This window comes from Bombina bombina, chromosome 1 (assembly GCF_027579735.1).
Source record: "Bombina bombina isolate aBomBom1 chromosome 1, aBomBom1.pri, whole genome shotgun sequence".
Lineage (NCBI taxonomy): Eukaryota > Metazoa > Chordata > Amphibia > Anura > Bombinatoridae > Bombina > Bombina bombina.
The window spans coordinates 1173950111-1173966192 of NC_069499.1; the positions used below are offsets into that span (position 1 = coordinate 1173950111).

A 16082-nucleotide genomic window follows, 5' to 3' on the forward strand; every position below is an offset into this window, starting at 1 on the left:
TAGACTCATCCACCTAAGTCCCCGATCTACATCAGCTGCTTCGCTCTGCCAGTCTCTACACTGGCTCCCCATACACTCCAGAATACAATTTCAAATATTAACCCTAACTTACAAAGCACTCAACAGTCTAACTCCCAACTATATTTCCTCTCTCATCTTGAATATTCCCAATTCCGTCCTCTTCGATCAATCTCTGACCTACGTCTCTCCACTCCTGTTATCTCTACATCCCACTCCTGCCTCCAAGACTTTGCACATGCTGCTCCTGTCCTCTGGAACTCTCTACCCCGCTCCATAAGCCTGTCTCCAACCTTGTATAGCTTCAGACGCTCCTTGAAAACCCACCTATTCAGACAGGCTTACCATCTCTCCTCTATTCCTCATCCAAATCAAACTAATACATGATGTAACATGAACTGCCTTACTTACTGCTGCAACTACAACCTTATGTCTCTGCACCCTAAACCTGTAGACTGTGAGCTCTCCGGAGCAGGACCCTCTTCCTCCTTTACTAGATTTGTTTAGTTTTGTTATGTTTTGTATTTTATCACAAATCCTTGTCATTTTATACCCTTATCATTGTCTCAGCACTACGGAATATGGCAGCGCTATACAAATAAATGATAATAATAATAATTAATAGAGATTAACTTTGACATAACGTGGGTCAAAAATCTCAGATTTTTATGAAAAACTCTATAGATTGAATAATATCCCACTTTACAAATCTATCAGAAGAGATCTTGGGAAATGAAAGAAGGGCACTTTTTCCTGGTATGGTCACCTTTCGGCTATCAAAATGAACGTGCTCCCTAGAATGTTATACATTTTTAGAGCCCTCCTGATTAGAATACCTTCAGTAGAATTACAAAAAATGCAGTCAGAGCTTTTGTCCTTTCTTAGAGGGGATAGGAAAGCAAGAATAGCCTTGTGCATTTTAGCCAGACATAGACAGATAGGAGGAATGGGCTTTCCAAATCTGTTTGATTATTACCAGGCAGCTAGAGTAGCCCAGGCCTCACTTTTGCACAAACAATCACAAAAGATCTTATGGACAAAAATTGAGACAGACTTATATGGGGGTGGGAACTCAGATGACTTATTATGGAACTTGAAAGGTAACAATGACCATGGTACCTTTAGACTACCCACAACTATAGATATGATAGCAATCTCGAAAGCGTGCACTAGATCCTCAGAGATGATCCTGTCAAAAACATGGATTAGACCCATCAGATATATATTGCCAAGGGATATACAAGGACAAATAGGTAAATGGCCTCGTAAAAAAATGATATATTAACTTGTAATTAGTTGCAGGAAAGACTACACCCACAAAAATTACACTGGTTCCTCTACCTACAAATTTCCTCTGCACTCAATAAGTAAGATATTACTCAAGGTAAAACCCCAAACACAACTTTACAGAGTATATGTAAAAACCCTTCCAGAGGGAAACATATTATCTCCAAATTATATTCAGCCCTCCAAGACAACAAACATACCACTAAATCTACTATATTCATAAAATGGGAGGAGGACACGGAGATCTCTTTTACAAAAAAAGAGTGGGACCAAATATTATATGACTCCTGTAGAGGATTGATAAGCGCAGATCTTAGGGAAAACTACATAAAAACAGTATTCATCCCATCCCACTATTCAAACACCCATTCTAAACTATGTTATAGAGGTTGTGGGGTTCTTATAGACATATGTGATGGGATTGCAATAAAATAAGAGACATATGGAACCAACTGAATAATTTACTAGGTAGGGCACTAGAGGAACCTATAACCCTCACCATCCCTCAGGCACTTTTGAAACAGGGGATTCCTCAGTTAAATTCAACAACGAATAAGTTTATTAAAATCTTATGTACTGCTACCAGAGTCTGCATAGCGGGCATTGGAAGACAGGTCCATCTGCTTGGCAGGAAGTTCTAGATAAGATACAAGACGTATATAGTATGATTGAGAGGGAGGCCTGGATTCAGGGAGATATGGACCAATTCCATAAAATATGGTTCTATTGGATTATGTATAATTCAACATGAGATGAGAAACAGGAACACGGAGGGTATAGTATTATAGAAAACTTATATACCAGAATCACTGTACCCCCCCAAAAAAGGAAATGATCATTAGACTCTTTAAACTCAAACGCTGACCACATTTTAACAGTTCAATTGTTTATGTGATTTAATATTTAAGTTTAAAAAATAGGTAAAATGTTTCTATAATAAGTAGAGGAAATACATCTTCATTTATGGACTACAAGAACTCAATGTTACACTATTTGGGGGATATCTATCAAGCCGGCAACTTTGTTGCATTCGCTAGCACCAATACGCTCACCTAACATTGCGGCCGCAGATCTCAATACGCTCTCCATATTTATAAAAAAAAGCTGACAAAAAGACGCGCACCAAGTACGGGGCGATGAGCATCAGACTGTTGCTAACTAGCAGTCATCGATCTCGCGTCTATTCGGGTTTTTACCAACTTTATTTATACCCTGTCACTAAACGCCGCCACTATACTAAAATGTTTAACCCCTATACCGCCGCAACATGAATAAATTTATTAACCCCTATACCACTGCTCCCCGACCCCGCCGCAACATAAATAAAGTTATTAACCCCTATCCCGCTGCTCCCCGACCCCACCGCCACTAAATAAATGTATTAACCCCTAAACCTCTGGCCTCCCACATCACTACCACTAACTAAACTTATTAACCCCTAAACCGCCAGCCCCCCACATCACCATAAACTAAATAAGCTATTAACCCCTAAACCTAACAACCCGCTAACTTTAAATTAAAATACCACATCCCTATCTTAAAATAAATTAAAACTTACCTGTAGAATTAAAATAAACTATTTTTAAACTATTTATTAACCTTCCCTAACTATTATCCTACAATTAAATTAAATTAGCAATGAAATAAACTAAATTACATATTAAAAAAACCTAACCCTACTAAAATTATTTAAATCTACTATTAAACCTTATTACAAATGACTAAATTACAAAAAATAAAAAACACTAAATTATACAATATAGAAATACACATTACCAAAAATAAAAAAAGAATTACACCTAATCTAATAACCCTATCAAAATAAAAAAGCCCCCTAAAATAAAAAAAACCCTAACCTACAGTAAACTACCAATGGCCCTTAAAAGGGCCTTTTGTGGGGCATTGCCCCAAAGAATTAAGCTCTTTTACCTGTAAAAAAATACAAACACCCCCCCAACAGTAAAACCCACCACCCCCACAACCAACCAACCCCCCCAAATAAAATAACTATCTAAAAAAAAATAAGCTCCCCATTGCCCTGAAAATGGCAAATGTATGGGCATTGCCCTTAAAAGGGCATTTAGCTCTTTTACATGCCCAGACCCTAATCTAAAAATAAAACCCACCCAAAAAATCCTTAAATAAACCTAACACTAACCCCCAACGATCCACTTACATTTATTGAAGTCCCACTTGAATGATCCATCCAGCCGGCAAGAAGTCTTCATCCAGGCGGCCTCTTCCATCTTTTTCCAGCCAGCAAAGTCCTCAACCAGGTGATAAGAAGTCTTCATCCAGACGGCATCTTCTATCTTCATCCATCCGGCGCGGAGCGGGTCCATCCTGAAGACATCGGGCGCGGAGCATCCTCTTCATACAGTCGCCGCTGTAAACTGGAATTTAATGCAAGTGACGTCATCCAAGATGGTCTCCCTTGCATTCCTATTAAGCTCTCATCCTATTGGCTGATTGGAACAGTCAATAGAATGAGAGCGCTGCTCAAATTCTATTGGCTGATTGGAACAGCCAATAGGATTTTAGCAGCTCTAATCCTATTGGCTGATTGAAATCTTTCAGCCAATAGGAATGTAAGGGACGCCATCTTGGATGATGTCACTTGCATTGAAGTTCCAGTTTACGGCGGCGACAGTATGAAGAGGATGTTCCGCGCCGGATGTCTTCAGGATGGACCCGCTCCACGCCGGATGGATGAAGATAGAAGATGCCGTCTGGATGAAGACTTCTTGCTGCCTGGATGAGGACTTTGCCAGCTGGATGAAGATCGAAGAAGCTGCCTGGATGAAGACTTTTTTTTTTTACAGGTAAAAGAGCTGATTTCTTTGGGGCAATGCCCCACAAAAGGCCCTTTTAAGGGCCATTGGTAGTTTATTGTAGGCTAGGGTTTTCTTCATTTTGGGGGGCTTTTTTATTTTGATAGGGCTATTAGATTAGGTGTAATTTTTTTTTATTTTTGATAATGTGGTTTTCTATTTTTCGTAATTTAGTGTTTGTTTTTGTAACTTAGTGGGGTTTTTTGTAATTTAGTAATTTTAATAAGGTTTAATAGTATATTTAAATAATTTTAGTAGGGTTAGGTTTTTATAATATGTAATTTAGTTTATTTAATTGCTAGTTTAATTTAATTGAAGTATAAAAGTTAGGGTAGGTTAATTAATAGTTTAAAATTAGTTTAATTTATTTCTACAGGTAAGTTTTAATTTATTTTAAGATAGGGATGTTGTAATTTTAATTTAGTTAGCGGGTTGTTAGGTTTAGGGGTTAATAGCTTAATTTAGTTTATGGCGATGTGGGGGGCTGACGGTTTAGGGGTTAATAGGTTTAGTTAGTGGTAGTGATGTGGGAGGCCAGAGGTTTAGGGGTTAATACTTTTATTCAGGTTGCGGCGGGGTCGGGAAGCAGCGGAATAGGGGTTAATACATTTATTTAGGTTGCGGCGGGGTCGGGCGACAGATTTGGGGTATTTAGACTCGGGGCTTATGTTAGGGTTTTAGGTGTGAACGTTACATGTTTTCTACCATATAAATCAATGGGATATCTGGCAGCATTGAACATAAGCTTTCGGTGCTTTCAGAATCCCATTGATTCCTATGGCATCCGCAGCCTCCAGGGTGGCGGATTGAAAAACAGGTACACTGGGCCGGAATAGCCGCGATCGTACCTGTTAGAAATTCGATAACTTTGAAAAAGTGTCAGATAGAGCCAAATGTGTATTCGGAACATCTGTAATGACGTAAGCATCGATCTGCGTCGGATTGAGACCGGTGGATCGTATGTTATGTCACAAATTTCAACATTTGCCGGTCTGTAGGTTTTGATAATTAGGTCGGATCAAGCTCGCAACAATTACTCTGCGTAATTCCGACGTATTTGCGGTTGACAGCTTGATACGTATATCCCCCTGTGTGACTTTGTGACTGTAAGAGCTCTGAAAGACGCAAGAAGCTTCTATATATTTCTCAAACAACCAGTCGTGGTCGATACAAAAAGACTCATAAAGGGACGATCAATCTACTAACGTTGTTAACTTCTTGAAGTTTCTGTTATTATATTCAAAATACAACAGTTGAATATTGGTAAATAATCTATAAGATGTATTACTTGTATTGAAAAGGTAATAATGGAACAAAATAAAAAGAATGTCAACATAAATCTCTAATGAAGATTCCTGTGCTTCCTCTTTCACACAGATGGGCAGGAAGGGTATTTTCAAGATGTTCTTTCTCTGTATCGCTACTTTGCCTAACTTAGTGTAAACAGGTTCCACGATTCACAGCTTTTGTTACCTGAACCTGATTGTTTCTAATTTACAATCTTTTTAACATATTTAAAGTGTGATTCTATTATTTTTATTTTTATTCTATCTATTTCCAAATGAATTACAATCCCCCCCCTCCAAAAAAGGGAAACAAATATATTTTAAACTTTAAATATCTTTCCAATGTACTTCTATTATATAAGTTGCTTCATTCTCTTGTTATCCTTTGTTGAAACGCATACCTAGGTATGCTCAGGAAAAGCAATGCACTACTGGGAGCTAGCTGGTGATTGGTGGCTGCACATATATGCCTCTTGGGATTGCCTCAGATGATGTGTTCCACTAGCTCCCAGTAGGGTATTGCTGATGTTTCAACAATGGATACCAAGAAAATGAAGTAAATTTGATGTGAATAAATTGGAAAGTTGTTTAAAATTGTGTATCCTATCAGAATCCTAATTTTTTTTTGGAGCTTCATGTCCCTTTAAATTTAATTAAAGGTGAAGGTAAGCAGAGCATATTCTTGTACTTTTGCTTGCCTTAAAGGGACATGAAACCCAAAAACTTTTCTTTCATGATTCAGATAGAGAACTTGTTTTCTAACCTGTCCTCAGGCCTCTCTAACAGAGCAGATTTTGATAATAAATGAACAGGAACACAGGTGAAACAATCAGCTGATTAGTAAACATAGTTATTTTACCTGCTCTCCCCCAAGGTAATCCTGAAAATCTAGCCAGGTTGGAAACCCAGTGAGATAGAGGATACAATTAAAACAATTTTGCAATTTATTTCTGTTGTAACACTTGATTCATTCTCTTGGTATCCTTTGTAGAAGGAGCACCAATGCACTACCATGAGCTAACACATTTGGGGGAGCCAATGAGAAGAAACATATATGTGCAGTCACCAATCAGCAGCCAGCTCCCAGTAGTGCTGCTCCTGAGCCTACCTACGGATGCCTTTCAACAAAGACTACCTAGAGAATGAAGCTAATTAGATAATATAAGTAAAATGGAAAGTTGCTTAAAATAGCATGATCTATCTGAAAGTTTAATTCTGACTTTACTGTTTTTAAATGATGGTTTATACAGGTGCTGCAGTGCTGCAAAACCAGTTCACCTGGATGTAGTCAAATGGTAAAGTATTTACTTACATTCGGCTAGATTACGAGTTTTGCGTTAAGGTAAAAAAGCAGCGTTATCAGGTCCTAACGCTGCTTTTTTATGCCCACTGGTATTACGAGTCTTGCAGGTATATGTGTACCGCACACTTTTTTGGCCTTACCGCAAATCAACTTACGTAAATTGCGTATATTCTTTTTTCTAAGGGACTTGCATAGCGCCGGTATTACGAGTTTGTCCTGGGAGGCCAAAAAGTGAGCGGTACACCCACTACCGCCAAGATTCCTAACGCATTTTAAAGTCAGTAGTTAAGAGTTTTACGCTACAAAGCTGTAGCATAAAACTCATAACTAAAGTGCTAAAAAGTACACTAACACCCATAAACTACCTATTAACCCCTAAACCGAGGCCCTCCCGCATCGCAAACACTAAAATAAAATTATTAACCCCTAATCTGCCGCTCAGGACATCGCCGCCACTATAATAAACATATTAACCCCTAAACCGCCGCACTCCCGCCTCGCAAACACTAGTTAAATATTATTAACCCCTAATCTGCCGCCCCTAACATCGCCGCCACCTACATTATACTTATTAACCACTAATCTGCCGTCCCTAACGTCGCCGCCACTATTTTAAATGTATTAACCCTTTAAACCTAAGTTTAACCCTAACCCTAACACCCCCTAATTTAAATATAATTTAAATAAATCTAAATAAAATTACTATCATTACCTAAATTATTGCTATTTAAAACTAAATACTTACCTATAAAATAAACCCTAAACTTGCTACAATATAACTAATAGTTACATTGTATCTAGCTTAGGGTTTATTTTTATTTTACAGCCAAGTTTGTATTTATTTTAACTAGGTAGAATAGTTACTAAATAGTTATTAACTATTTAATAGCTACCTAGCTACAATAAATACAAATTTACCTGTAAAATAAAACCTAACTTACACTAACACCTAACACTACACTACAATTAAATAACTTACCTAAATTTAATACAATTAAATAAATTAAATACAATTAGCTAAATTACAAAAAAAACACACTAAATTACAGAAAATAAAAAACAAATCCAAGATATTTTAACTAATTACAGCTAATCTAATAGCCCTATTTATTTTGGAACAGCCAATAGAATGTGAGCTCAATCCTATTGGCTGATTGGATCAATCCTTCAATCCTATTGGCTGATTGCATCAGCCAATAGGATTTTTTCAACCTTAATTCCGATTTACTGATAGAATTCTATCAGCCAATTGGAATCTAAGGGATGCCATCTTGGATGACATCATTTAAAGGTACCTTCATTCGTCGGGTAGTTGTCGTTGGAAGAGGATGCTCCACGCCGGATGTCTTGAAGATGGACCCGCTCTGCGTCGGAAGGATGAAGATAGAAGATGCCGTCTGGGTGAAGACTTCTGCCTGTCTGGAGGACCACTTCTGCCGGCTTCCTTGAGGACATCTTGCCGCTTGGATGAAGACTTCTCCCGGTAAGTGGATCTTTGGGGGTTAGTGTTAGGATTTTTTAAGGGTGTATTGGGCAATGCCCATCCAAATGCCCTTTTCAGGGCAATGGGGAGCTTATTTCTTGGGGGCAATGCCCCGCAAAAGGCCCTTTTAAGGGCTATTGGTAGTTTAGGTTAGGCTAGTTTTTTTTTTATTTTGATAGGGTTATTAGATTATGTGTAATTATGGGCAATTCAGTATAATTAGACAAGCTGGAGCGGAGTAAAAAGCTGAAATAAATTCCTATATGTGCACTGGTTGAAGTTTCTAACGTATATAGACGATCTATATATGTTAGAAACTTCAACCAGTGCACATATAGGAATTGGTTACAAGTGACTGTGGCTCTATTTCAGCTTTTTACTCCATTCCAGCTTGTCTAATTATACTGAATTGCCCAGTTTTTATTTCTGATATCATATATATTTGCTCTAGGATAATTTTATCTCTATGCTTCACACACTGTTTAGAGTATATATATAAGGTTGTGCTTAATTATCCCCCTTTCTATATGCTTTCTATGAGCTAATTTAAAGGGCATTATTAACTACATTTTGATACTATATACTACTGCTGACAGCAGTGTTTGCTATTATCCCGGGGCATGCCCCAAAGAATTCAGCTCTTTTGCCTGTAAAAAAAACACATACAATACCTCCCCCAACATTACAACCCACCACCCACATACCCCTAATCTAACCCAAACCCCCCTTAAATAAACCTAACACTAAACCCCTGAAGATCTCCCTACCTTGTCTTCACCATGCCAGGTTCACCGATCAGTCCAGAAGAGGGTCCGAAGTGTTGATCCAAGCCCAAGCGGGGGGCTGAAGAGTGACGTCCATCCTCGGGCTGAAGTCTGGATCCAAGCAGCGGCTGAAGAAATCCATCATCGGGCTGAAGTCTGGATCCAAGCGGCGGCTGAAGAAGTCCATTATCGGGATGAAGTCTTCTATGAAGCAACATCTTCAATCTTCTTTCTTCCGGAGCCATCATCTTCCAGCCGACGCGGAGCCATCCTTCTTCACCGACGGACTAACGACGAATGACGGTTCCTTTAAATGACGTCATCCAAGATGGCGTCCCTCGAATTCCGATTGGCTGATAGGATTCTATCAGCCAATCGGAATTAAGGTAGGAATATTCTGATTGGCTGATGGAATCAGCCAATCAGATTCAAGTTCAATCCGATTGGCTGATCCAATCAGCCAATCAGATTAAGCTCGCATTCTATTGGCTGATCGGAACAGCCAATAGAATGCAAGCTCAATCTGATTGGCTGATTGGATCAGCCAATCGGATTGAACTTGAATCTGATTGGCTGATTCCATCAGCCAATCAGAATATTCCTACCTTAATTCCGATTGGCTGATAGAATCCTATCAGCCAATCGGAATTCGAGGGACGCCATCTTGGATGACGTCATTTAAAGGAACCGTCATTCGTCGTTAGTCCGTCGGTGAAGAAGGATGGCTCCGCGTCGGCTGGAAGATGATGGCTCCGGAAGAAAGAAGATTGAAGATGCTGCTTCATAGAAGACTTCATCCCGATGATGGACTTCTTCAGCCGCCGCTTGGATCCAGACTTCAGCCCGATGATGGATTTCTTCAGCCGCCGCTTGGATCCAGACTTCAGCCCGAGGATGGACGTCACTCTTCAGCCCCCCGCTGGGGCTTGGATCAACACTTCGGACCCGATCGGTGAACCTGGCATGGTGAAGACAAGGTAGGGAGATCTTCAAGGGCTTAGTGTTAGGTTTATTTAAGGGGGGTTTGGGTTAGATTAGGGGTATGTGGGTGGTGGGTTGTAATGTTGTGGGGAGTATTGTATGTGTTTTTTTTACAGGCAAAAGAGCTGAATTCTTTGGGGCATGCCCCGCAAAGGGCCCTTTTCAGGGCTGGTAAGGTAAAAGAGCTTTGAACTTTTTTAATTTAGAATAGGGTAGGGCATTTTTTTTATTTTGGGGGTCTTTGTTATTTTATTAGGGGGCTTAGAGTAGGTGTAATTAGTTTAAAATTGTTGTAATATTTTTCTAATGTTGGTAAATATTTTTTTATTTTTTGTAACTTAATTCTTTTTTATTTTTTGTACTTTAGTTAGTTTATTTCATTGTAGTTAATTGTAGGTATTTTATTTAATTAATTTATTGATAGTGTAGTGTTAGGTTTAATTGTAACTTAGGTTAGGATTTATTTTACAGGTAATATTGTAATTATTTTAACTATTTTAGCTATTAAATAGTTATTAACTATTTAATAGCTATTGTACCTGGTTAAAATAATTACAAAGTTGCCTGTTAAATAAATATTAATCCTAAAATAGCTACAATATAATTATAATTTATATTGTAGCTATATTAGGGTTTATTTTACAGGTAAGTATTTAGTTTTAAATAGGAATAATTTATTTAATAAGAGTTAATTTATTTCGTTAGAATAAAATTATATTTAACTTAGGGGGGTGTTAGTGTTAGGGTTAGACTTAGCTTTAGGGGTTAATCCATTTATTAGACTAGCGGTGAGATCCGATCGGCAGATTAGGGGTTAATAAGTGTAGGTAGCGACATTCTGGGGGGCAGATTAGGGGTTAATAAATATAATATAGGGGTCGGCGGTGTTAGGGGCAGCAGATTAGGGGTACATAACTATAATGTATGTTGCGGCGGTATACGGAGCGGCAGATTAGGGGTTAAAAAAAATATGCAGGTGTCAGCGATAGCGGGGGCGGCAGATTAGGGGTTAATAAGTGTAAGGTTAGGGGTGTTTAGACTCGGGGTACATGTTAGAGTGTTAGGTGCAGACGTAGGAAGTGTTTCCCCATAGGAAACAATGGGGCTGCGTTAGGAGCTGAACGCTGCTTTTTTGCAGGTGTTAGGTTTTTTTTCAGCTCAAACAGCCCCATTGTTTTCTATGGGGGAATCGTGCACGAGCACGTTTTTGAAGCTGGCCGCGTCCGTAAGCATCGCTGGTATCGAGAGTTGCAGTGGCGTTAAATTATGCTCTACGCTCCCTTTTTGGAGCCTAACGCACTGAAAACCCAGCCATTCTGTGAACTCTAAATACCAGCGGTATTTAAAAGGTGCGGGGGGGAAAAAGCATGCGTAGCTAACGCACCCCTTTGGCCGCAAAACTCTAAATCTAGGCGTAAATGAATCCTATTTAAAACTAAATACTTACCTTTAAAATAAACCCTAATATAGCTACAATATAAATAATAATTATATTGTAGCTATTTTAGGATTTATTTTTATTTTACAGGCAACTTTCAATTTATTTTAACTAGGTACAATAGCTATTAAATAGTTATTAACTATTTAATAGCTACCTAGCTAAAATAAAGAGAAATTTACCTGTAAAATAAAAACTAACCTAAGTTACAATTACACCTAACACTACACTATACTTTCATAAATTATTCCTATTTAAAACTAAATACTTACCTGTAAAATAAACCCTAAGATAGCTACAATATAATTAATAATTACATTGTAGCTATTTTAGGATTTATATTTATTTTACAGGTAACTTTGTATTTATTTTAGCTAGTTAGAATAGTTATTAAATAGTTATTAACTATTTAATAACTACCTAGCTAAAAGAAATACAAAATGACCTGTAAAATAAATCCTAACCTAAGTTACAATTAAACCTAACACTACACTATCATTAAATTAATTAAATTAATTACCTACAAATAACTACAATTAAATACAATTAAATAAACTAACTAAAGTACAAAAAATAAAAAAGCTAAATTACAAAAAATAAAAAAAATAAGTTACAAACATTTAAAAAATATTACAACAATTTTAAGCTACTTACACCTAATCTAAGCTTCCTAATAAAATAACAAAGCCCCCCAAAATAAAAAAATTCCCTACCCTATTCTACATTAAAAAGTAAACAGCTCTTTTGCCTTACCAGCCCTTAAAAGGGCCTTTTGCGGGGCATGCCCCAAATAAAACAGCTCTTTTGCCTGTAAAAGAAAAATACAACCCCCCCCCAACATTAAAACCCACCACCCACATACCCCTAATCTAACCCAAACCCCCCTTAAATAAACCTAACACTACCCCCCTGAAGATCATCCTACCTTGAGTCGTCTTCACTCAGCCGAGCACCGATGGAACTGAAGAGGAGATCCGAAGCGGCAGAAGTCATCATCCAAGGGGCACAGAAAAAATCTTCCATCCGATGAAGTCATCATCCAGGCGACACTGAAGAGGTCTTCGATCCGATAGAAGTCATCATCCAGGCGGCGTCTTCAATCTTCATCCATCCGGAGCGGAGCCATCTTCAGAAGAGCCTACGCGGATCCATCCTCTTCTTCCCGACGACTAACGACGAATGACGGTACCTTTAAGTGACGTCATCCAAGATGGCGTCCCTCGAATTCCGATTGGCTGATAGGATTCTATCAGCCAATCGGAATTAAGGTAGAAAAATCTGATTGGCTGATTCAATCAGCCAATCAGATTCAAGTTCAATCCGATTGGCTGAACTATTTCTCAGCCATCTCAGCCCCATTGATGTCTATGGGGAAATCGTGCACGTGCACGAGCACGTACAACCAGCTCACCACTGACTTTAGCAGCGCTGGTATTGGAGTGCAGTGTGGATCGCAATTTTTCTCTGCGCTCACTTCTTGCCTGTTAACGCCGGGTTGATAAAAACCTGTAATACCAGCGCTGCAGGTAAGTGAGCAGTGAGAATAAACTGCAAGTTAGCACTGCACCCCTCATAACGGAAAACTCGCAATCTAGCCGAGTGTGTTCCCCTATGTACTGATTAATAAAGACATTGAGCACCATTTAAGAAGCTGCGAATGCAGCCTTGGAGCACCTTCACTTGCAGGCTCGATCTTGCTATTCCAACTGTAAATTGGCGTTTCTCAATTCCACCAGACTTCTCTCAGAGAGGAGATTGACAGCCCCTGCTTGCACTCGATTGGCTGCATGGGATCAGTGGGCACACGTGGCGGATTGTGCAATGGTAAATGCGGGTAGTGTATAGCTGCCCACTATTCACGATACCAGGTGAATAGGGGCGGAGATATATACTCCAGTCTGTCTGTCTGTCACTTCTTAAATCGAGGATATTGTAGTAACAAATTACTTTTTGTTTCCATTTCATTTTAACAGCATTTACTTAAAGGCAATAGACCTAAACTATATCTGTAGTGCTTTAAAAGCATTGCAGCATGGGCTATTCAGTGTCATCCTCTCCATGGTGTGCACCTTACTGACCTGTACTGCCAGGCCCTATAGAAATACTTATCCCCATGCTTTCAAATCATGAGTGGAACAGCCTATACCAAATACATAGGTTGTATGCAGAGCACCAGGCTACACTGTGCTTTTAAAGCATTGTACAAAACGATTAGGTTTACAATTCCTTTAAATATTTTTAATATGTTTAATTACTAATTATTCATATATGTTTAATATAATTTTCTTTAGTACAATGTCCTTTTAAACCCCAATAGAATGTCAGGTAATTAGTACAAGTCAAGATGTAATTGCTAGATATAAACTTTTTTTTCTCTATAAGATCTCTAAAACAATTAAAAGGATACTAACCCCATATTTTTTTCTTTCATGATTCAGATAGAGCATACAATTTTAAGCAACTTTCTAATTTACTCCTATTATCAATTTTTCTTTGTTCTCATGTTATCTTGATTTGAAAAAGCAGTAATAAAAGGTTAGGAGCCGGCCCATTTTTTAGTTCAGCACCTTGGTAGAGCTGCTGATTGGTTTGCTACATTTAGCCACAAATCAGCAAGTGCTACCCATGTGCTGAATAAAAAATGGTCTGGCTCTAAAGCTTACAGTACTGCTTTTTCAAATCAAGATAGCATGAGAACAAAGAAAAATTGATAATAGGAGTAAATTAAAAAGGTGCTTAAAATCTCATGCTCAATCTGAATCATGAAATAAAAAAATTGAGTTTAGTATCCCTTTAAGTACCCAACTACATTAGGTTATTCTGTTGTTTGTTTATTTTGTTACTTTAGGCTTAAAGGGAAAAGTAAGAGAACATTCAACTTTAATGACTTAACTTCTGTTGTCAAACTTACTTTGTGCTTTTTATATCCTTTGTTGAAGAACATATTTAGTTAGGCTCAGAAGAGTGAACGTCTTGAGCCATATTATGACAACAATGTTATATGCTATTTTATTTGTACATTATTATATGTATGGGTTTCATTTATGCAATATGTTTTTCTTGTCAAGTTTTAGGAAATGATTCCAGTAACTTTAAAGGAACATTGTACTAAATTCTGCAGTTCATATGAAAAAGCAGCATTAAACATGTCACAACATGTTTTGCCTAAAAAAATGTTACGTTAAAGCTGTATAAAGTAAACCTAATATTATAGCACTAACTGTGTACATTGATAGCTACATATGCTATTTGTTTACATTTAGAGCAAAGCCATCCCCAGTTCCCTATCATATACCAATCATTTATTAATGTGTATCACATAGAGTTCTCCTTTTTGTCCTTTTTATCTGACTTGTTCCTATCAATCTGCTAGTGATCAACTAGTAATAAAGAGTTGCTCATTTATTTTTATTTTTTTATAGTTAGACATCCCTTTACATTTTGCATTTAAAGGGATAGTCTAGTCAAACATATTCATGATTCAGACAGAGCATACAATTTTAAGCAACTTTCTCATTTACTCCTATTATCAATTTTTCTTCGTTCTCTTGGTATCTTTATTTAAAAAAGCTTGAAAGTAAGTTAGGAGCCAGCCCATTTTTGGTTTAGCACCTGGGTAGCTCTTGCTGATTGGATGGCTACATTTAGACACCAATAAGCAAACGCTACCCAGGTTCTAAACCAAAAATGGGCCGTCTTTTAAGCTTACATTTCTGATTTTTAAAATAAAGATACCAAGAGAACGAAGAAAAAATGATAAAAGGACTAAATTAGAAAGTTGCTTAAAATTGCATGCTCTATCTGAATCATGAAAGTTAAAATTTCACTATACTATCCCTTTAAGTATTCCTACAATATGCCAATGGGTCTACAAGTAAAAACAAACTAAAATCTGATGTGCTTCTTTGTTTTAAAAGATTTGTCACCCCTTGTTTATGAAATAATTTCACACACTAGATTAACTAGCTATCTTTAATTCATCTCCCTAAGCCCATTAGCTAAAAAAATAAATATTAATTGGATTCAAACATTGAAAAAAAATGTATTTTGTTTCTTTATGGTTATTTTATTCATAATCATCTAATTGTATTTATTAGTCGTTTGGCTGTCAAAGCAATAAACATCAAGGTAAAAAGTATTATTAAAATAAAAATCACCTGCAGTGCAGCCTGCATATCATTTCGTTGTTTTTTTTTGCTAGTTGTACATTCCGTGGGGAAACTGATAAAAGCTGCGTTGTACAGAGGGTCTGTGGTCTCAGACACTTTAAAGTAAAATACTATGAACCAGTAATTAATGCCACCTACCAAATAAAAGCAGGGATATACCGCACAGAAGCCACAACACCGCCATTCTTCGTCAGAAGATCTCGGTAGCGCTGTGAGATGCTAATGATGAGATACTTCATGTACAGGAACAAAAAAAAATCTCTTTCTAAACATAGACATATATGATATTCAAGACTTACAGCAGACAGGAAGGACCCATCCTATGTATGCAAATACTGCAGAACAATAACTTTCCAACACCCAATACGCACAGAATTATGTGGCAAACATACACAACCATTCTCATATATAATAGAAAAGTGTCCTAGCTATTATTATTATTATTATTATTATTATTATTATTATTAAATTAGACAAATATTCATGATGCTGAGAAGTCTTGGACCCTGAACCTTGAACTCT

At 37.5% G+C, this 16082-nt stretch overlaps 1 protein-coding gene across 1 annotated transcript in view; it reads right to left on the reverse strand.

The window, feature by feature from the left end:
* The window catches only part of CD79B (CD79b molecule), a 127674-nt gene extending 111874 nt beyond the window's left edge, over window positions 1-15800 (reverse strand). The window contains exon 1 of the mRNA XM_053694289.1: window positions 15699-15800. Within this exon, the coding sequence (XP_053550264.1) occupies window positions 15699-15744 (46 nt within the window). The 5' untranslated portion in view covers window positions 15745-15800. The remainder of the gene's footprint in view (window positions 1-15698) is intronic.
* Between the last annotated feature and the right edge of the window lie 282 nt (window positions 15801-16082).